Source organism: Melospiza melodia, chromosome 1 (assembly GCF_035770615.1).
Source record: "Melospiza melodia melodia isolate bMelMel2 chromosome 1, bMelMel2.pri, whole genome shotgun sequence".
In the NCBI taxonomy this organism is placed as follows: Eukaryota; Metazoa; Chordata; class Aves; order Passeriformes; family Passerellidae; genus Melospiza; species Melospiza melodia.
In genome coordinates this window covers 135,129,984-135,151,667 of record NC_086194.1, presented here as the reverse complement: position 1 = coordinate 135,151,667, position 21,684 = coordinate 135,129,984, and the positions used below count along the sequence as shown (strand labels likewise).

Genomic DNA, 21,684 nt, shown 5'->3' with positions numbered 1-21,684 from the left:
GTTTCAGCATGGACCGATAACCACCTCATGTGTATAAATACTTTTTTAAAACAAACAAAAACCAACAACACAACAAACAACAACCCACGGAAAGTGCGTGGGAGTTAGGGCGTTGTCCCGAGGGCCTCCACCCGGCAAACTACTCCGTCCTTGGAGCTTTTGACCTACTCCGGTCTCAGGAAGAGCCCACAGGGCATAAGCGTCCCACGGCCGCCCGGGGCTGCAGCTCTCCTTCCCGGGGACGACCCCACAGCTCGGCTGACTCCCATCCCGGCGGCCGGCGGCCCCGGGCGGAGCGCGGACAGCGCCGCACACCCAGCCCGGCGCTCGGCCGAGCGGGCACCGGCCCTGCCCCGGGCATCCGCTCAGCCCCGCTCCGGGGCGGGCTGCCAGATAAAGGCAGGGCTGTCTGTGAAGGCAGGGCTGCCTGGCTCCGCCCCGCTCTGCTCCCTGCTCCCTTCGCGCCGCTCTCGCCCTCCCGCAGAGCCGCTGGGCCACGGTGGGAGGCGGAGGTTCCCTGTGTGTCCTCCAGGCCGGCAGGAGAAGGTACCTCCGGTGCTGGGGCGTTGTGGGCCGGGCGGGCGCTGGGAGACGGGACGGGACAGAACAGGACAGGACAGGGTATGCGGGCACTCGAGGGCCGTATGTGGGAGGACCGAGGGCCGTGGGCAGCCGGGCGCTACGGGGCAGTGGTGCAGCCTGAGGGCTGTGAGCTGGGCACAGCTGCTTGTGGGCTTTCTTATGCTGCTGCTCGGGTTGGTAGGCGCGCTGTGCCAAGCCAGAGTAAGGTTATCCAGCATCCCCCGGGGGCTGAGGAATTTACTGCTGCGCTTGGGCAGCCTCAGCTACAGAGCTGCTGTACTTCTGTGGGAGCGCAGCTCTCCCGGTACAATGAGAAAATTGCATCCTTGCCAAACGCCGCTCAGGTGATTGCGTGATCAACCTTTAGTCCTCCCACTAGCAAGGGTGGTGTGCGTTCAGCTGGCAGCCTCAGTCCTGGCTCTGTGATTTGGGAGCAGTGATGGTCTTTAAGACTCTCTCAGGTCTGCGAGAGCCTGTCGGTGGTGAGTGCTGGCATGTACCAACAAGCCTTTGCTGGCCAAATTATCTACACTCGAAGTCTGTCTGATAAGATGTGGCAGCAGTGCTCTGGCCACAGAAAGAAACAACTTTCCCAGGCATTGTCCTGGGGGAAAGTCTGTGAGAAGATCAAAGAAAAGAATGAGAAACAATTCTTACCTTCACTTGCTGCACGTGTTGTTGTGAACATGTGGAATGTGTTGTGGAGATTTGTTTAACAAAGGGTGGTTTCTTAATTAGCCAGTGGTGATGGTGTTTGGATCGGTGCACCAGTTAGGTCCAGGTGTATCGTAACTGTCTATAAAAGCAATGGGTTTCTTAATAATTAAATATATAATAAAGAGATTGATCAGCCTTCTGAGTATCATGGAATCAATGCTAATTATTACCCAGCTGGGGGCCTGCAACCACAATAAAACGTTGTAGAGCATCTGATATTTCTCTACTGCATAAAAACCCTCCACACTTATGTCTCTGTGAACATAGGCATACTAAAAAAACAATACAAGGCATCAGAAGTGATTTGAGATATGTGCCAAAGGCCCCCTTGGTTAATTAACTTGTAAATACATCCCTGCTCACTTTAGTTGACAAACCAAAATTGGCCGGGTGAGCGGCCAATTTAATTGTCTGTATGGATATGCTTGGTTACAGTAGTTGGTTTAATTAGCAATACTGATGCATTGAGTGAGATTGGAGGCCTAGTCAAATTTGGGTTAGGGGAGAGATGTGTCCGTGGAAATTAAGCATCTTGTTGAAAGATGCAGAGTTGATCTTCTAATAGGAAGTCTCCTGCGGTCTGCATAAACAGCTGTGGCATGCATAAACAACTCTGCTTCGTTAAGTGATAGGCATGCTTTTCTGAAAGATTTAATGTGCCTCTGACCTACATAAGCTTAATTCTTACTTGAAGAATTATTGTCATAAATTTTCAACTGAGTTCAAATTGTGTATTGCCTCTGAAGGCAATTGCCTCACTTGGTTTTCTATAGGGATTAACTTAAACATCTTTATCTATGCCAGAGATACCAGTCTCCTTGCATGCAAATGGAGGGTTTTGTGTTAAGTGCATTAAATTAGTGCAATCAGGTTAAATTCAGAAGCTGAATTTATTTTAAAGACTTGTTTCTTCTGTTTTAGACTCAACAAAGAACTTGGGCTTCCAAAAGCTGGCACATTTTTATGTGCGTTGAATTTAATAAAGTTTTTCTTTTATAACTCTGTTTTTGCTTAGAACTGTAATATCTATATAAATAAGAGAGCCTGTTACAGGAAATGCTAATATTGGCTCTAGAAAAATGTTTCAGTGCTGTTTTGGTATTTGTTTCACTTCTTACTGGAGTTACTGCCTCTGCACCCATTTTGTCACATTTTAATGAGAATGAAGAATAGAAAGTACTCAACAGGAAGCATTCACCCCCTGCCTTTGCCAGAAAGAACTTGTTTTCCTACCCACTACATCTGTGGCAAATGTTTTTTTTCTGTTACCAGAACAGTTTTAAGATGTTCCAATGTTTCTGCCAGAAAACTTTCTGAAATAACTAGCTCTGCCCTAGCAGAGGCCTGTTTCTTTTCAAGACCGGCCCATGTAGAAAATCTGAGGTTCATAGTAACACGTGTATGTTCACATGCTCAATTTCATGAACTTTGCTCAGAGTAGCAGAGACCCAAGTTACTTATCTCCTGGCACTTGTCAAACACGATTACCTATACACATGGAGTTAACTAGGAGATGTAATCAGGCTGGGTATGTCTAAAGGTTGCTAAAGATGCTAAATGTCTAAAAGTGCTAAAGGTTGAAGTGTAGGTGCCAGCATGCTCTATCTTTAGCTGAGAAAGATGTTATTGCTTCATGATGTTGTTAGTCAAAGATTAAAACCTGTTTTAAGCAAGGATTAATTTCTTGCACAGCTGTTGTATGCTGGAAAATGAAATAACATTCCTCCAAGGATTTAAGGCCTGCTTGGTGTTGGCTTTACTTGGATGTGTACAGATTGTGAGGTTAAACATGTACCTGAGATGGTATGATTCATGCCTATGGCATTTGCTTAGTGCAGGGAGGTGAAGAGAAGAAACTCAACAGCTTTGCAGTGCATTGCCAAAGAGCTTTGTTCAACTGCAGAAGCAGGCTCTCCTCAATAATGGTACTACAGGTAGCTGAAAAGTCAGTAGTGACACGCAGGTATTTACCTAGTGTGCTTTGGAGATTTACAAGCATATTGTCTTCTGAAGCTCCTTATACTCATGTTTTTTCAGCGTAATTGGGACTGTGACTTGTTCTGCATATAATTTCATGGTGACAGGGAGTGCCTACGAAGCAAAAAACATTGTGGTCCTAAAAGGAGAATTTTCCCTGATCTATAGCACTAGTGTGTGAGCACTGAAGTTCTTTAATTAAACCATAAGTTTTGATTTGTAGTTGTCATGCATTTCTGTTTGAGATGCTCAGTGGGCAGATTTTTATTAGTAGTAGTAGTATGTATGTATTTATTTATTTTAGATTTTTGTCCACATTCTGTCAGAGCAGAGAATGAAACCTGTGGCATGAGGGATGGGGAATTTCTAAAGCAGATGAGGGCAGGTATTTCCTATTGCTGCTGAATGGTAAATGAATTGTATACTGCATCCTAGAGGAAAGTGGAAGCAACCTGGAGACAGAAACAGGACAAATGGATTACCTATGCAGGTGTATGCCTATATATTTCTTTGAAACAATACTCAAAAGCAGGGTAGAGAATATTTAGAATGGATCTGAAAATGTTTTTGCAATGTTGATGTTTGTGTTTTCTCTATGGTTTACCCTATCTGGTAAATGTTTTGGGTTTTTTTTTAATCAGATATCTGAAGAAATAGCCTGAAGATGAACTTCTTCCTGGAAACATTAAAAGTGATTGTACTTCTTGTTTACTACTTACTGGAGTCACTGGTGTTCTTGGTTGTTCCTGTACGGAAGAAGAATGTTAGTGGTGAAATCGTATTAATAACAGGAGCGGGAAGTGGCATTGGAAGACTCTTAGCGGTGAAGTTTGCCAGCCTTGGAGCCACGGTGGTCCTCTGGGACATTAATCAAGAGGGGCTCAAATGCACAGTAGGACTGCTCAAGGAAAAAGGAGCAGGAAGAGTACACTCTTATGTCTGTGACTGTAGCAAAAGACAGGATATCTACAGAGTAGCTGACCAGGTAAAGTATATTTGTGGCTTTGACATTATTCCAAGATGAGTTCAAGCATGGGTGTAAGATGCATGAGTAAGTTTTCTAGTGGATTCAAAGCAAGAGATTAAAGGTAATTAATTCTGAATGTATTGCTTCCTATCTATTTCAAGAATTCTTGATTTTAGAGTTGACTTGTGTATCTCTATTCCTTAAAAAATAAAAAGAGCTGGCTCTTTTTTTCAGTAGCTCATTTTAGCTGAGTAGGTTCTTATTTATTCATTCAATGACCAAGCAGGCCCTTAATCGTGAAGTGCGGAAAATCAATTTATTGAAGCTAAAGCAGTATTTCAAGTTCTGGCAGCCTTTTACCAAAAGACCATACATTGTAAAAAGGATTAACTGCTTAGGCAATTTTCAAATATTTCCATTGCTGTGAAGAGATTTTGGCAGACTTACTTTATCTGAATTAATAAATGTATCTTGATGTCTTAAATATTTCTTTCCTTCATTTTTGAAGAGCTTTGTAAACATAGCATGTGGTTAAATAATTTGGGCAGACTAGCAGTGTTGCCAAAAGCTAATATTGTTAAACAGTTTCAAGTCTAAGAACCTGTTCTCATTCACTTAAAATTTGCTAATCTTAACTGTTGGACTAAGATATTTCCACAGTGTGTCTTGCTTGGGGATGATTTTTTTTCAATAAAAAGTTCAGCTGTCTTCAGGAACATCTTTTGGTTGAAGTAATGTTTTATTGCTCTTTAAGAAGCTCTAGCTTTCTGTCTTTTTCTATCTGTGCAAAAATGACTATGATAGGCTTTCTGATACATGAAGCTTGTGTATGAATTGCAGCTCATTAGAGGCTGGTGCTATTGGTTTTGTATTCCAGTAATGCTGATCAGCTTTGGTCCCCCTTGCCGCTGTTAGACCAGCTGAGCTGGACATCTGCTGTCCTTGCAGAGAAGTTGCATGTCTCGCCATAGGCCTGTAGCTGTGCTTCCTATTGAGCTGGGAGAGCTGGAGGAGGAATATTGTAGTGTGAAGGATACTGGAATGAAGCAGATGAAAATTGACCCTTAGGTTTGAGAACTTGAATTGAGGGCTAGCACTCTGGGCCCATGGAGAAAAGCAGTGGCTGAGCCACGCTGGTGAAACTTGAAAAAGAGAACTGAGCGTAGATTTGTGTGACACGGGTTCAGGATGATGCAAACAGAGCTTGCAGGAACAAAGAAGTTGCAGTAGGGTCCAGTGTGTGGTCCCTCACTTAAAACCTTTTGTCAGCAGTTCAGCAACTGTCAGATTCATTAATAATGCTCATGCTAATCTGCATGGAAGAAAACACCTTACTACCATTATTTCAGAAATGTCATGTCCTGCTGATGATGTAGAATTATCCAATCTTACCAGTTACAAAAACACTTTAGTATAGGTGGTGCTTGGTGCCACTGCTTAATTCATGCAGCGTAGTAGACTTTGGTTCTTAGTGTTCATATCTTTGGGAGATGTGACAGCATGGTTCTAGGTCCTTTTTCCTCTTCTGGTGATTCAGCTTTATGCAGGCTTGGAGTTTTGCAAGACTATGGTCTTGCAAACTCAATTTATGCTGGTAGGGCAGGATGTGTTTTAAAATTTTGCTCCCAATGAAACAGTTTTATAGCCAAAATGAAATGTATGTGGATCTTTAATATGGCTTCATCAGCCACACAGAGACAGCATGAAAAAGTTACTTCAGTAGGAAGAAAACCAAAAGGCTCTTTGTGTATCAGGTCATTGTTTCTTTCCTGTACCAACAGATGAAGGACAGCCTTTTGGCTATTAAAACTGATAGCTTAAAATTTATTTCTAATGTCTCTATTCCAGAAGTACCCAACTCCTAAAGCTTAGTTAAAAAAAATATACAAGATTAGAGCACTTTTAAGGAATACGAGGAAGTTGAACTAGAATAAAGGATAGGTGATAAATTATTCTTTAATTCTTCACTGTGTTACCCATTTCATTTTTCCCAGGTAGCTCAGATCAATGACTTGTATCTCAAATTCTGTTTTAAATATGTTCATTCTCCTTTGGAGAGCTGACATAATATCTTGCAATCAGCTGGCCTACACTTGTTCTCTCAAATGGGTCTGTTCATGAAGGCTCTTAGTCTGAAGCTAAAATGAAAACTGTACCTCCTCTTACTGAGTTTAATGTATATGTATTATTTCTTAGCCAACTTAATTTCTGGGGTAGAGCGTACCAGATTCTAGTCCAGAATTACTATTTAGTTTTAAGATGTGGTTACTGTAGAAAAGTACTTGTTGTATTAGTTAAGCTTTCTCCATTGAAGACTTATCTGGAACATTTGTCCTCAGAAACAGAGGTGCTGAAAGCAAAGCTTGTGTGGAGCTGTTGAGCTCCACAAATCTGAAGAAAATCTGTTTGAGAGCTCACATTTAAAAAGGCATCAGGTGAGACTGCAAGAACCTGAGGTGTTTGGATCCATAACAAGTTCAACTTATTTAAATGTGTAATATTTCTGTTTTCATCAATAATACTTGGGAAGAATGTCTGGATTTATTGCACATTCTCTTGATGCTTTTTGTTTTAGGTTAAAAAAGAAGTTGGTGATGTCAGCATCTTGATCAACAATGCTGGTGTTGTAGTTGGGAAGAGATTTCTTGATTCTCCAGATTCACTTGTAGAAAAAACCATGGAAGTGAACATAATGGCACACTTCTGGGTAAAACCTGTATTTTGCATATGCATACTAAGACATCCTTTTAACATGTTTTCAATGTATTTTGCCTTTTAGAATTGAGGAAAACATATAGGCGTCTTTGGAAGTTCAGTCAGAAATTAGACAAGAAAGTATTTATTTGCTCTGGAGTGGGTCAAATTTTTTTTGAAAGCGTGGAAGAATGGATTCTTTGGGAATCTCTAGTGTAGGCAGGTAGAAGCACTTCACATTTAGAAATTCTCTTAAGAACTGAAGTCCACCATCTGCTAAATTCTGAGGCTAGACATAAGTCAGTGTCTCATTATTAACTGACATGAAGCAGGCCCACGTTAGTAGTGGCTGCCCCGAGAAATGTTCAGTTCTACTTCAGTTCTTCTGTTCTGTTAATGTTCCAGTTGTTCTGTGGCTGTGATAATTCCAGTAAGAAACACACACGTTGTGATAATTCTCTTGATAATAAGTGAAGCTTTTGTCCAGAATGAGTAACCTGGTGTGCATTTTCTTCCTTTCAGTGAAGGCTGGTCACCTATATGGTGTTTCTATCATAAAGAATTGTATAAAAAATATTCAATCATGTGTCAGTTTATTTAGAAATAAATTTAATCATAAAGATGTAATGAATTTAACAGAAGGAAATCTTTGCCATTTCACAAAATTTGCAGTGAGCACTTAATTCTCATTTGAAAGAAACTTCATGACTAGATTAAGCCATATATTTAGCTTTCATCACGTTACCATCTTTCTTGGGTAGTACAGGTAGGGTAGGAACTCGCCATTTAAATGGTTGAAGGTTGGAGTTCAAACAACATGCAGTTCAAGCTCCACATACATACACACATCTTTCCATAATGGAAGGGGAAAGCTTATTTAATCTGTTGGGAGAATTTCTCTAAAACCATCAAACACCTTCAAAATATTGTGGCGTGTAACTTACTTAGTAAAATGTTACATTGCAGCTCTGATTTACTTTGCAGACTTACAAAGCCTTCCTCCCAGCAATGATTGCCGCCAACCACGGACACTTGGTTAGCATAGCAAGCTGTGCAGGACTCTGTGGAACCAGTCAGGCTTCAGGTAGTGTATTGAAGAGGATTAAAGCTAATATTAATTGAAGTAATTAATTTTATTTTAAACTGTGCAGTCAATATCTATGGGGGGAAAAAAAAACCTAACTTATTTTGAATTTTTGGATCTTTCCATAGAGTTAAAGCCAGTAGTCAGACTTTCAAAACAGCTGACTGTAAACAGATCATTTCTTTACAAAGCATTTTCCAGAAGCTCAGCAGTGCTGTGAAACAGGTTTTTCTGCCAAGGCATAAGGATCTAGAAGCCATATAGAGCTTTGGAAGCTGAGAATCTCAGTGTTGTTAAAATTTACTTGCAGGTTTCTGATAGGAGAGAGGCCACTTTAGATTTAGAGGGAGCTCAGAAGGCATTTCTGGAATATGTATACAAAGAGGGCAGAATATGAAATAAGGTGACATAGCAGTAAAAGAAATCTAGCTCCAAGAGAAAGTTGAAACCACATTAGAGAGTCTTGAAAATGTGAGTTTGAGGCATAACAAGTGAGTGCATGGATTTAAAGAAAAAATGGTATGAAAAACAATTTCATTTACCATTGTTCGTAGAGAGTGAGAAAATGGTAGCAGAGATGTCATGAGAAACTCTGTCTGCCAGTCCAGAACAACAGTTGATTTAGGAGAGGAAAGAAGAGGAATGAATCAGATCAAAAGCAAATTTTAACCTAATCCTGAAAACCATTCCTATTCTGATGTGAAGTGGTTTAGTATTAGACAATAAAGTTTAATTTTTAAATTTAAATATTTAACTGCAATTAATGTTTTATTTTACAGATTACTGTGCAAGTAAATTTGCAGCAGTTGGTTTTGCAGAGTCAATTGATATAGAGATGAGAAGTCTGAGAAAGACTGGTGTTAAAACCACAATTGTGTGTCCCTATGTCATAAACACGGGAATGTTTGATGGTGTTAAATCCAAGTAAGTAAACTCTTGTGAGGTTTTTATGAAAGTTGCATTTTTAGCATGTTATAAATCCTTATTTCCTTTATGAAAATCATGAGCCAAGCTTTTTTCTGCTTGTATTGTTTTTAAGACTTCAGATGGGTGTTATCCAGTGACTGGGCAACTCAAAAGGCCTAGGTACTTTACTATTCATTTAAGCTGAAATGTGAAACGTAATTGGTGTCCTTTCCTTTGCAGAAGCCAAATGCTCCATTTGTCCTCTCTGGTTTCTAAACCCCCATTCTCCTCCTGAAATTGATGGTATAGCTTTGCTCAGTATGCATGTATAATGACAAAGTTTGGGAGCCAAATACAAGTCTGGTGTGTCCTAATATGAGGTCTCTGGTTTTGTCTTATGAGAGGTCATACAGAGGAGAAATAATCATGTCCACTCACTCTAACATACTGAAGATTCTGTTGTTCATAGGACTTGTGGTATTTATTTCTTTTTTTAGTTGAATAACTGTAAAATTGAGATTTCTTTGAAGAAAATGTGAATCCAAAGCAATTTGTATGATAGCAATAAATATTTTTCAGGTGGCCACGTATGATTGCTAATCTGGATCCAGAGTACGTGGCCGAGAGGATAGTCAGTGCTGTTCGGCAGAACCAAGAAGTTGTGCTTATGCCACGCATCACTTATCTTTTACTTTTTTTAAAAAGGTAAGTTATGTTTCTCTTTTCTGTTTGGGGATGCTTAAAGTATAAAAGAAGTTTCTACTTGCTGGTTTGAATTTTCATTAAGTTATACACATTTTTGGAAGGGTTTTGTTTGTTTGTGTCTGAGGGTTCAGTCTACCCTTGGGCCATAGAACAATGGCAGAAATGTCTAACTGTGCCTTTCTGACTCCACTGGGGGGCAGTTTTACTGGGGGCTGCAGAGACCGCCTGCTTCTCCATAACTGCAGTCAGAGAATTATTGGTTGGAAAAGACCTCAAAGATCACCGAGTTCAACTGTAAATCCATCTGGTGTCTTGCTGTAGCATTTGGGCACTTTTGACTCTGTTGCAAGCCAGGCTGGAATACTGATCTGTCTATAACTCAGGTTGCCAAATGAGTGTAAAAGATATTTTGAGAGGACCAGTGGGTCTGTATTCTAAAGAGTATACTGCCTTTACCAGTATTAGCCAGGTTAAACTAATTCTGTGATAAAACTGCACAACTCTTCTGATATCTCTTTGTTTCTTTTTGTCTTCTTCCATGTCCCTACCTTACAGCTTCCTACCAGTGAAAGCAACAGTTCTCCTTTTAGACTACTTTGGACTCGATGATATGATGAATACCTTCAAAGGTCGGCCAAAGAAGGAGTGAAAAAGCACAAAATTCAGAGACCAGCAGCTCTAAAGTGGGTGTTGAAGTTAGTTAAAGGTGGTGGTGGGAAAAGTTTGCTTCACTAACAGCTGTGAACTTTGGGTGCCTCATTTCTCAATAGTAACAAGATTTTTAAGAGTTGCTTTTTAACTGGCTCTTAATCAACAGCTTTCATCTGAACTATTGTTTTTGAATTGTTTTCTTTTCACCTCATTATGAAAATACATTAATTGAACTTATTTGCATTGGTTTATAACACCTTAAAAGGGGTCCTGCATCACAAACCAATAACTGGCAACTCTGGGGGGAAGAAAAGACCAAGAAACCACGTGTATTTAGCAGGTATCCAGAAAAGCCTGTAGTGGATCTGACTTCTTGCTGCCATTCAGTGAACCATGAGGATGAGCTGTACTGCTGGTGCCATTACCATTCCCTGGTAAGCTGAGGAATTCATGAATTTCCTCAAACAACAGATTGTAACTCTTACAAATGGAAGTTTTGGGAGATTAAAAATACACACTGTGTTGGTGAAAAAAAACAGTTACATTTATTAAGTTTTGGAGGTGTGATCTCTCAACTCACAGATGACAATGGATGTTGGGACAGGGATAGGGAAGGATATGTAAATTAAGATAAACTAAGCATTTGTGCTGCTAATCTACTTTGTGCCTAATTTATTTTAAAAGCTAATACTATGACTGCAACTTTGTAACAGAAGTCTTTGTATCTTTTAAGTACAGTATTTTAAGAACTATTTTAAATTGTCACCTCCTAAGAATAAATTTGTATTTATAAAGCATGAGACTGCCAGTCTAGGTGGGCTGTTCAATGTCTCATCAAAAGAGACAATGAACTACTAAAAGCAAGGGTGTTGTGTTGTATAATAGGGGTTTCTCTTGGGATTGTTTCAGAAAGGAATGATGTTGACAGAACTGAATGGTATCATTACAGCCATCCTTTGATGTTTTGCTTCTCTGAGTTGGGTGACAGACTGCCTTGTGTCTACAGAGACTTGGTTTACTTTCCCTTTACTCTTAGGACTGTCCATTTATTTTGAGCATATGCTGTGGAGGTGTTGTCCTTTTTGACAATGGTGCTTAGAAAGCTACTTTGACTTTTTGTAATCCAAAACAAGAAAAAGGAAGCTTATGTGTATATCACTTCTGTACATGCTAAGTCCACTTCATCTCACAGTTCTCTGCTAGCAATTGATATAGTAATTCAAACAGTATGGAGAAAAGGGGGACTTTTTTAATGGGGAGTCTTTTTTTTCTTTCAATGATGGCCTAGAAACTATCTTAATTTCCCTTGACTATACAAATAGTAAGGTTTATTAGCAGAGAAAGGTTCACATAGAGCTACTTTACTACTCTACTGATGAGCAAGAAACACGGAGTAAAACAAGTGTGTTAAAAATCACCTTACCTTTATGATGGATTGATGAGAGCTAGAGTTCAGAGTGATGAAGAAAAGATTTGTTTCAATCTCCTTTCAGATCTTCAGCTTCTCTTCCTCAAAATTTTTACTCATTTTACAGTACACCTCAGGAAACAGAAGTTAACCAAGTAAAAAAGAGATTGTCTCAATGTGCAATCCATGCACACATTGCAGTGTTCACAAATTCTACCACTAATGACTATGTGGTGTATCTGTCTTCAGCCTCCTCACCTTTTTATACTAACAGAACATACTTTTCCCTCCTGGAGCAAAGGGGAAAAGTGAGCTCTGCATATGAACACTATGAGTATCAAACTCCAGCTCTAGTGAGAGCAAGTAGCTTTTCATTTTTAGTGTCTTTGTGAACACCTTCTGTTGAGGAAAATTAGAAGCAGTAAGTCTGGCAGTAGGATTTGGGGATTTTCAGCAGGTTCATGTTTGCCAAAGCCCTAGGAGAATTTTACCTGAAAATCTGTGCCAGATAAATACATCTCCATGGAATTTTCCCACAGAATCAGTGGAAAGGACCTGTGCTCAATTAAGTTTTGTGTATCTCTAAGGTTGGAAACTCTACAATCTCTCTGGGTAACCTGTTCTAGTGTTTTTTCACACTCTGTTTAAAAACGGATAAATGAAAATTATGTGTAAATTCAATGTACTTTATTTCATGTCCTTTCAGAGGATACCACTAAGAGTCCAAGTTTGCATTTCACACCTTCCTTTTAGGTACTTATACACATTGGGGCTCAACCTTCTCTCAAGACTAAGCAGTCCCAGAAATCTCACCATCTCCTTGTATGGCAGGTGCTCCAGTATCTTAGTTATCTTTGCAGCCCTTCACTGGACTCACTGAGTATATGCAAAAACTAGTTATGAGCATATACATATCTCTTAGAGACCAATTTCTGTACTAGACTGAGCATGCATAATATGTCATACAGAGCTTCAGTAGAAAATCTCTGCTTGCTAGCTGTCCTAGAAGGAGTACACAAATAATGGCTTTTACATAAATGTGCTGCTACCACATTAAATATTGTGGTCACTGGTAAATTACATCAGGTACCTGGAGGATAACAGCCTCTTCTGTGGTGGTTTTTATCTCCTATGATGGCATGACAGATGTGGAGTTGTATCCTGGAGGTCAAACAGCACACATCCTTCCCCTGTGTTCAGGAGGTTGCTTGGAGTGAGTGTTTGGATCTTCTTATATCTGAGATATAAATGTCTTAAGGTAAAAGGTGGCTTACTTCCAACATAACAATGATCTTGACTGATTACTTTCCTAATGCCAAAAAAGTCTTCCCTTCTGCTCTCAACAAGAAAACTCATGGAAGGATCACTGTGACAGCCAAACAAGAAGATAAAACTTAAAAAGGAGGAGCATTTCATTTGTGACAGCATAATGTCTGACTGCTGGACAATATATCAGGCAGCTCCCACAAAAGAATTGTTGGTTTCATGGCCACTGCCTGAAATTTTAAATAGTCTCTCCCAAAAAATGACTGTCCCAAATTTGACTGGGATGGCTGCATTAGCCTAATAATAATGGTTATAGTGATCCAAAAGCAATCCATAGTATTTTATGGCCTGCTATATTTCTTTTTCATGTGGGATCATATTCCTGTGGTAGCAGAAATCATGCTGTCCCCTAATGCTTCAAAATATGGAGAACATAGTGCCAAGAAAAATTAACTTGATTAAATCCTCTGAACAAGATTGAGAAGGAAGGCAAACAAAAAACCAGCAGCTGAGATACAAGCTCCATTATTATTTTATGAATTTGGAATTCATTCCCAGGAGCTGTGTGCACCTGCCTGGAATTTGGTGTTCATGGTGGTCTGTTGTCATTTTAGGAAGGAGCCAAGCAGGTACCTGTTCTCTGGTAACTTTGTTCGGTTGTTCTTCCAAAGACACCAGTGTGCTCTGCATGGTTTGCTGAGCAGCTGTTCAAAGCCATAGGCTTTGTAAAATTAGCATTTCAGCAAAATAACTTGGCTTCTCTCACTGACATTTTCTTTGCTGTGGCAATCAAGAGAAATTATTTTGGATCCACAGTTACCAGATATTCTAGGAAAATGCAGGATTCCTGCCCCTCAGGTGACACTTTAATACATGTTATCAATGCCTCAGTGTGTGGGGCAGCACTACAAGCAGGGATTTTTGTCCACTCACTGCATTATGCACTTTCTCTCTAGTCTTGGGTGTCTCCAGCTTGATGATATTTTCTCTGCCTTTCAAAGCCTCCAAGCTAACAGCCTGAAGTTCTGTGAGAACTTCATAGATAGCCTGTGGCCTATGGCTGAGGAAAACATAGCTCTGCCTAGGGAAGAGAAGTGGAAAAAAATCCCACCTTCTTCCTTTGCCCTTGGCAATAGCACACTAGGGAGATGAGTGCCCTCAGGATTGCAACAGAGATGTTCAAGACAAAGATGTGACAAGGACAGAAGTTCTATGCCAAGGTGCTCTGTGTTGTTGCAGCTCCTGGGTAGTTACTGCTTGATTAAAACAAACCTTGGCTCTCGGTACAGCTGTGCTGAGAAATTTCACACCTTATCCAAGGTCAGGCATAACTACATCTAAGGAAACATTATTCTGTAGGACTTGTAGTGGAGTAGTCTTCCACAATCCCTGCCCCAGAAGGATGAACCCTAAGACATATTGTTACACTTTTGTCTCCCCACCTCTTGGGGTCCAGAGGCAGCAACCCCAGCTTTGGCACAGAAAGAAGAATCAACAGAGCCAGAGCACGAGCAGCAGCAGCAACCCTGGCAGCACATGCCACCAACAACAATTACAGAGTTTCTTGCTGAACAAGTTTGGCCTCTTAGTACCATGAACTTCATGCCTAAGAAGGTGCCATGGTCTAGGCTACCTGGGTGATGGTGCAGTCCCCCTGGGCAGGTATCTGTATCATCTCTGTTAACTGTATTGCTGTAAAGGCAGCTTGCTCAGAGATTAATGCAAGGTGATATATGATAGCTGAGGAATCTCTTGAGCACGTGGTCTTTAGTGCTTGTTCCCCAGAAATGGGAATTCTTGTTGGAAGGTTAACATTGAAGGTCTTCTCTATATTAATTCTAGAAAACACACTTTGCATTATTCATTGTCTGTGTATTTCTGTCATGATAATGATGATTTTACCCTGAAGCACACTCACACAATGCACCATGCACAGCTAATAAAGCTACAAAACTGATTTGAATCATGCTACAGCTATTGCAGAATGTCCTACCTGTGTTTTGGGGAGCTTCTAACAAATTAAGAGAAAGCTGTCAATTCCAAGTAATCGCATCAAGGGTGTTGTATCAAGAAGGAGCAAATATCACTAGAATAGCCAGGTGAAGTGCTTGTTTGCAGTGTTTCCTTCAGCAAGTATGTAATTTCTACCCTCTGGTATTTAGTTGGTCTCTAACAGAGGATGGGAGTAATTGTCAATGTGCCTAGTTGAAATTTCTGTGTTAAAATTTCCTCAAAAAAGGAATACCAAGTTAATCCCACCAAAAAGAAAATAAAAGTATTTGAAGCAGGCAGAGCCTGCTGTAGCAATTATCTCCACCGGCAGCAAGAGGCAGAAATCTGTTTCCAACCTTGCTCCTGAGCCAAGGGCTTGGAAGACAGCTCTGAAACTAGTTTATTCAACCTTTATTTTTTCCACGTTGACAATGAAATGTCTGACTGCCCTCTTTCATGCTTTTAGATCCAGATAATTTTATCTGCAATGACATTTATTACAACATTTTAGGGATTATGGATTGGTCCTTAGCATTCAGATAATTGAAAAAACAAAGTATCTTTCTTTTAATTTGTGTATGATTGTAACTCTGCCTGTCTAAATGGGTCCGGTTTTCAGCTCCCATTCAAAGGGGAGAGAGCACTTAAACAATCGCTTCGCATTCAAGAAATAATGTCCTGACATCTGCTTTTTCCTAGATTTGGAATGAGGCAGCTAGATTTGTTGGAAAATAACTACAGTATCCAAAATGGAAAACCCCCTTAGAAAAGAAGACTGGAGGAGGGATAAAAAAAACTGAGGAACTTTAATTCTCCAGTTCAAATGAGAATCCACTAAATATATGGAAATTGCAAGAAAAGAGGGAAGGGTGATATTGGTGATATTGTTGATGAGTAATTAGTTGGTATATGGTCTCAATAGGGGTAGGTTTGCATTGTGTCTCACAAGCAAGGTATTTTGTAAAAAGGATAAGCACTTCAGAAGAGTGGAATATAGGATATATATGAACATATCTATATATGCACACTTCAGTTGTACATATATGAAGTATAATGTTTAGATTTTGTTTTGATTCTGCATGCACAGAGGTATAAAGAGGCAGACAGGAAGGTTTCCAGGCCTATCCCCTTTTAAACTAGTTTTTACAGTTTAGTATACTGTAGCAGGTTTGAGATTTACATCTGAAGCCAGGTAGTGACTTGTCTGTCAGATGAAATAATCTCTTATCACAAGCATTTTATGGAGTAGCACCCCTGACTGCTAGGAACCTAGACTAAGGAGACAGTGGCATGTTCACAGCATTTATTTTTATTCAGCCAGCCACAAGCCTAGCAATTTTAACATTATTTTTCAGAACATGGCATGTAAACAATAGATTTTTCACATCCACAGGAAGAGCTGTTGCATTATTTCCAGTGTGAAGGCCTGTCCTGTATTATTCTTTTCTATGTATATGCTTTTTTGTTTTGTTGTATTACAGCAGAAAAAGCCACAAAGACATACCCAGAGTATCTACCTGTGTTCTTCACCTGAGTTATAGATTGATTTTGTTTGGGGTTTTTTCTTTTTAATAGTGTTGTCTTAAAATCCAGAAAGTAGCAGTAGAAGTCCAAGGAGATCAAGAGAACAAGCTAAGGGATAACTTCAGGATTCATACCAATTCTTTTTCTGAGGGTTTTGAAGGAGACAGAGTAGTGCAATAAATTATGCCTTTGCAACCAAATACAAATTCTCATGACTATGTTGAAGCATGTGAGCTTGCCACTCTGAAATCCAGGAAATCACCCCAAGGAAATCTACAATGTCCATTCTTACATTCCTGCATGTAAACCATTAAAGCTTCTGTGGTGGTTAATGAAGTTCAGGATTCATTAGGGCTTCACCCCTGTGTATTCCATTAAAACTGTTTTGGGAGACATTCTGCCAGAGGACTGGTCTCTGGATTTTATACACCTACTAATATTTTTTAGGATATTTTCACATTAATAGATGCATTAATCTTTTAAACTGTAAACCAAATATAATCTGAATAAAGAATGAATTGAGGAAGGGACTTAGAAAATGTGGTAACTAAAATAGTCTTTTCCAGAGACTGGGGTCAAAGAGTGCTAAAATCTTGTATTTTTTCCTAAATGGGGAAATAAGTATCCTTTTTCTTTCCCCATTGTAAGCAGGCAAGAATTTTATACTTTTTTTGGGATGCATTGATAATATCTGCTAATTAGGGGCAGAATGGCCCTGCATCTTTCATCAAGCAAATAGTCAGGGCACTGCGTCAGTAGTGACTTAGTAGCACTTCAACATTTCTGGAAATTCCTTGGCTTTGATCCTGTTGCCACTCCCTAGCTGGACTGTAATGAGACTTGGATGGAAAATTTTAAGAACCTTTGTATTTTGCCTGCATGGAGAAAGGACTGCTATAAACTGACTACTGTTACCTTGGATATTTTTAGAGATTAGCAGAGTTGACTGATTGTAACTAGACTATAGTCTCTTAACAAAAGTAATTGTCTTAGAAGAAAAAGATAAATACCTATAAACTTGCAAACACATATGTGTTAACTTTAGATTACAGTTAACATAATGTAAATAGTTAGCTTCAGTGGTATGGAGTCTTCCAACATTAAAGTGGCTGATGGTTTGAAAAGAAATTGAGGTAGAAAGACAAAACAAAGGCAAATCAGTCAGTACAGTGCTGATAATAATTGTTTGTAGTTAAGATTTGTGTATGCTCTGATGCAGCTAAGCACACAGAATTTAGCAGTGGCTTTCCACTGAGGCTGGAATTGGATTAGAGTGGGCAGCACTTGGGGAGTGTGCACCCTTGCATTTGCTTTTCTGCATATATATGGATATTTGCGTTCTGCATGAGGTGATGTTTTGGATCCCTAGTTCTGTGTAAGAACCTCAAATAGCACCAAGTCCAATGTCTGCTATTCCAGACAATAGACTATTTTTTAACATTACTAATGTGGAATCCTCATAGGAAAACACATGAAGGAATGCCTTTGAGTAAATCCCTTACCTGTTTTTCAAACAATATGCTCATCATAAGACTAGTTTGAAGGCTTATTGAGAGATTATATGAGCAAACCTGGTTTATATTGGGATTCTGCCACATCCTTGGATCTTCCCCCACAAAATATTAATAACATCAGACTTGTTCCAAAAAAGAGAATTTATAGAGATTGACTTGTTTGTTTACCTTGGTCTTGCAGGTGATGAACCCTCTGGCTTTGCCACAATGAGAAGTTACACAGATACGTAACTTCAAATAGTCCTTTTTTGGCTCTGTTTTCTCCACCCTACATGACAGGGAATTTAACCATCATTGTGCAGTCGTTGGTTTGAAAGAGGGTTTTGGCTCAGAAGATGCTGACAAAGATGATGACACGAAATACCTGTTGGGAAAGAGTGACTGGGGTAACCAGCTAAACAGGGCTCATGACACTGCTGTTCTCCACATGCTGGTTCTTCCTTAGGGCCACAAGAGAGGCTTGGGGATGATGTCCTCACAATGTCTGCTCATCAGCAGGGGCAGCTGGTGCTGCTGTTGCTGAGAACAGGCTGCTGGCATATACACTACTGCTGTACACTGTACACTACTACTGCCTGTCCAGGCTGGGCAGAGTGGCTGGAAACTAGCCTGTTGGAAAATGACCTGGAGGTGCTGGGCAACAGCATCTGACCATAAGCCAGCATGTGCCCAGGTGGACAAGGAGGCCAGTGGCATCCTGTATCAGCAATGGTGTGGCCAGCAGGAGCAGGGCAGTGATTGTCCCCATGTACCCAGCACTGGTGAGGCCACACCTTGAGTCCTGTGTTCAATTCTTGGCCCCTCAGATCAGGAGGGACATTTGGGTTCTGGAGCATTTCCAGAGGAAGGCAACAAAGCTGGTGAAGGGTCTGGAGCACAGGTCTGCTGAGGAGTGGCTGAGGAAGCTGGGGCTGTTTAGCCTGGAGCAAAGGAGGCTCTGGTGGGGCCTTATTACTCTCTGCAATTACCTGAAAGGAGCAAGGTGGGGAGTTGGCCTCTTCTCCCAGGTAACAAATGTCAGGATGAGAGCACACAGCCTTAAGCTGTGCCAGGGGAGATTCAGGCTGAACATCAGGAGGAACTTTTTCATAGAAAGAATTGTTAAGCATTGAATGTCCAGGGAGGTGATAGAGTCACCATCCCTGGCAGTGTTTAAAGAAAGACTGGATATGACAGTACCATGGTCTAGTTGACATAGTGGTGTTTGGTCATAGGTTGGATTCAGTGACCTCAGGGGTCTTTTTCAAGCTAAAAGATTCTTTGACTATTAAGGTGAAGAAGATACCTACACTGAATAAAATAGTCAAAAAGGCGGATTGTTCGCATAAGTTAAAAATTATTGTAATAAACTAACATTGGTTCGTATCATCTCTCAAACAGTCTCACTTGTAAAAGACATTTAGACTTGCCACATAGTGACAATAAGTTTTCCATGTTTTTGTCCCAAGCAGCTGCTTGGACATAGAGGGACGTAGAGCCTGGCAGCTTTCTGTGTGTTTTTTAGTTTTCCTTCTTTCTCCACCACCACCAATCCAGAAAACAGTAATTTGAAGTAGCAAGATTTCAGAAGGATTTACCTCTGAAATAGACCTCAGACCTCATATATTTTTCTGGAACAATCTCCCTGGTTGGAATATTCCCTTATTTTCAGGTCACCAATAGGAAAACAGTGAAACATCCCTTAGGAGCATTTCTCCAGTTAGATTGTACATGAGCCATTCACCAGCCGGTTGTCTCATGAAGACAGCTTTTGAGCAATGCCTATGAAAATCCCTATCATGAATAAACAGTTGCACAAGGAAGTTTTTTAGCAAGCAAGATTTCAATAGGCATTTCTGAAATCACAGTAGTATCTGTGCAACCTCTGCTAGCAGCAAATCAAGATGTGCAAGCACAAAAGTTCTCCCAGCTGCAGAGGATTATTCTCTTGCCAGTCTGCCTTGACAGTTCACTGTTGCTTGAGGAACTGCAGCCAAGCCAACACTTTCAGCACTTCAGCAGGTGATTCACCAGCAGCTGAGTCATCCCTGTCCAAAGCTAGCACATGCAAAACCCAGGGAGGGGTGGGCGGCTGGGGAAGGGAAGCACAACGAACCTTTCTCCACTAATTCATGCCATCTGGGAATGACAGCCCATAGGCCTGCAGCTTTGTTTGCCAAACATTGTTTACAATTTTTATTATGAAGTCCATAGGGAGGGAGACTTAATTTTATTTAACAGTTCATCATCATTACACAAACCGTTGTTCTGGGTTTAGCTTCAGAAAACAGGAAGCAATACTCATGATTAGTTAGTCAGACTTCTTTTTTTTGCAGGCTTTTGTTGTTAAACAATTAGATGGGAAAATTGGAATTGAAGTCACTGACATGCAGCTAGAGTATTTTGGTGTTAGAGGTCTCTCTGGTGAGCCACAGAGGATGTGAGCTGTTGCAGTCTTGACTCATCACTTTGGTTGGTGGTAACCCAGGCTTACATGGGAGGTCACTTGGCTCAAATGTCCACAGCTGAACAGAAGGGCAGCAATCACAAATGGTTATCTGTGAGCAGATGCTGCTTTGTGCCTGAGGCTCATGGGTCCTAGTGCTTGCATGATCACTTTGTTTAAGTGTGAAATTATGTACGACCAGTCACGGCTCACAAAGAAGCTCTCCCCTTTAAGCTGCTTCGTTAGCAAATGAGAGCAGTCCAGTGAAGAACCCAGCAAATGTAAAAACTGGTGGAAGGCTGAAGATGAGCTGTTCCTAGGCAATGGGACAGGGTAAAGGGAGCAATGGTGAGCTGTTAGCTCACCCTTCAATTTATCTCAGCCCTTCAATTTATCTCACCTTACAAAGTTTTTTCTACTAATCATGGGCACCACTTAAAAAAAAAAACCCAAACTAGTAATTATTAGTTGCTTTCGATGTTCTGCAATGAACAATTGAAACACCAAACTTTGCAACATTGTATACAGTGAGTTATTCATTAACAGCAAAGAAAAAACAAATTCACAGACTGTGTAATGCTTTAGAACACTTGGCTACAGTCAAGATAAGTCCCAATAGTCACTTTGATCTGTAGTTTCCACAGAACAAGAGCATTTACTGCACTTCCATTTTCTGCCATCAAGGGTAGAGGTGAAAAAAGTGAACACACTTGTCTTCTCAAAGGCAAACTTTGGGTGTACCTCAGGACAAGAAAACTGGACTAGAGCTAGGCTCCAGCTTCCCAAAAAAAGCTGTTTCTAAGGGAAAATGAGTAGAGGCAAAATACTCCTATATTTTCTTTTTTTGCACCAACTTCTCCAGATGGCAGGAGGGACTTGAATTTACCATGTGTTGCAACTCCTTAAGGAACCTGGATGAAAGTGTAAGAACATGAGGAGTGGGATTAAACTATTGGTATAGGTACAAACTACCCATCTTGATAATAGGATTAAGAGAAGGCCTATTTGGAAATAACATTAGCTGCCATTACTTGCATATTTTTTGTTTTGTTTGTTTTTTGGGTTTTTTTTGGCCCAGCTGGCAGAATATGGTCTTTATGAGGAATTTAGAAGTTCTTTTTCTGCTTGTAGTTAACTAAATCTTAGCTGTCCTCCATAGCAGGGAAAAATTCAAGGCAGATGCATAAGAAGCACCAAGCTACTAACAAACACCTTTACTTTTTCTCTCAAGAATGAGGGACTTTTAGTACCTGAGGAAGAAAGGTACTAGTA

At 40.3% G+C, this 21,684-nt stretch overlaps 1 protein-coding gene across 2 annotated transcripts; it reads left to right on the top strand.

The window, feature by feature from the left end:
* The first annotated feature begins 450 nt into the window (after positions 1-450).
* LOC134424854 (epidermal retinol dehydrogenase 2-like) lies at positions 451-14,930 on the top strand. Of its 2 annotated transcripts, XM_063169010.1 has the most exons (8): positions 451-546; positions 3,918-4,261; positions 6,819-6,950; positions 7,922-8,021; positions 8,801-8,945; positions 9,507-9,632; positions 10,188-10,315; positions 10,624-14,930. In XM_063169010.1, the coding sequence occupies exons 2-7, from the start codon at positions 3,941-3,943 to the stop codon at positions 10,279-10,281; spliced, it is 918 nt and encodes a 305-aa protein (XP_063025080.1). In that variant the 5' UTR covers positions 451-546; positions 3,918-3,940; the 3' UTR covers positions 10,282-10,315; positions 10,624-14,930. The 2 variants fall into 2 exon arrangements, with proteins under 2 accessions (XP_063025080.1, XP_063025071.1); XM_063169001.1 differs by lacking the exon at positions 10,624-14,930 and having other exon boundaries at positions 10,188-10,520.
* The last annotated feature ends 6,754 nt before the right edge of the window (positions 14,931-21,684 follow it).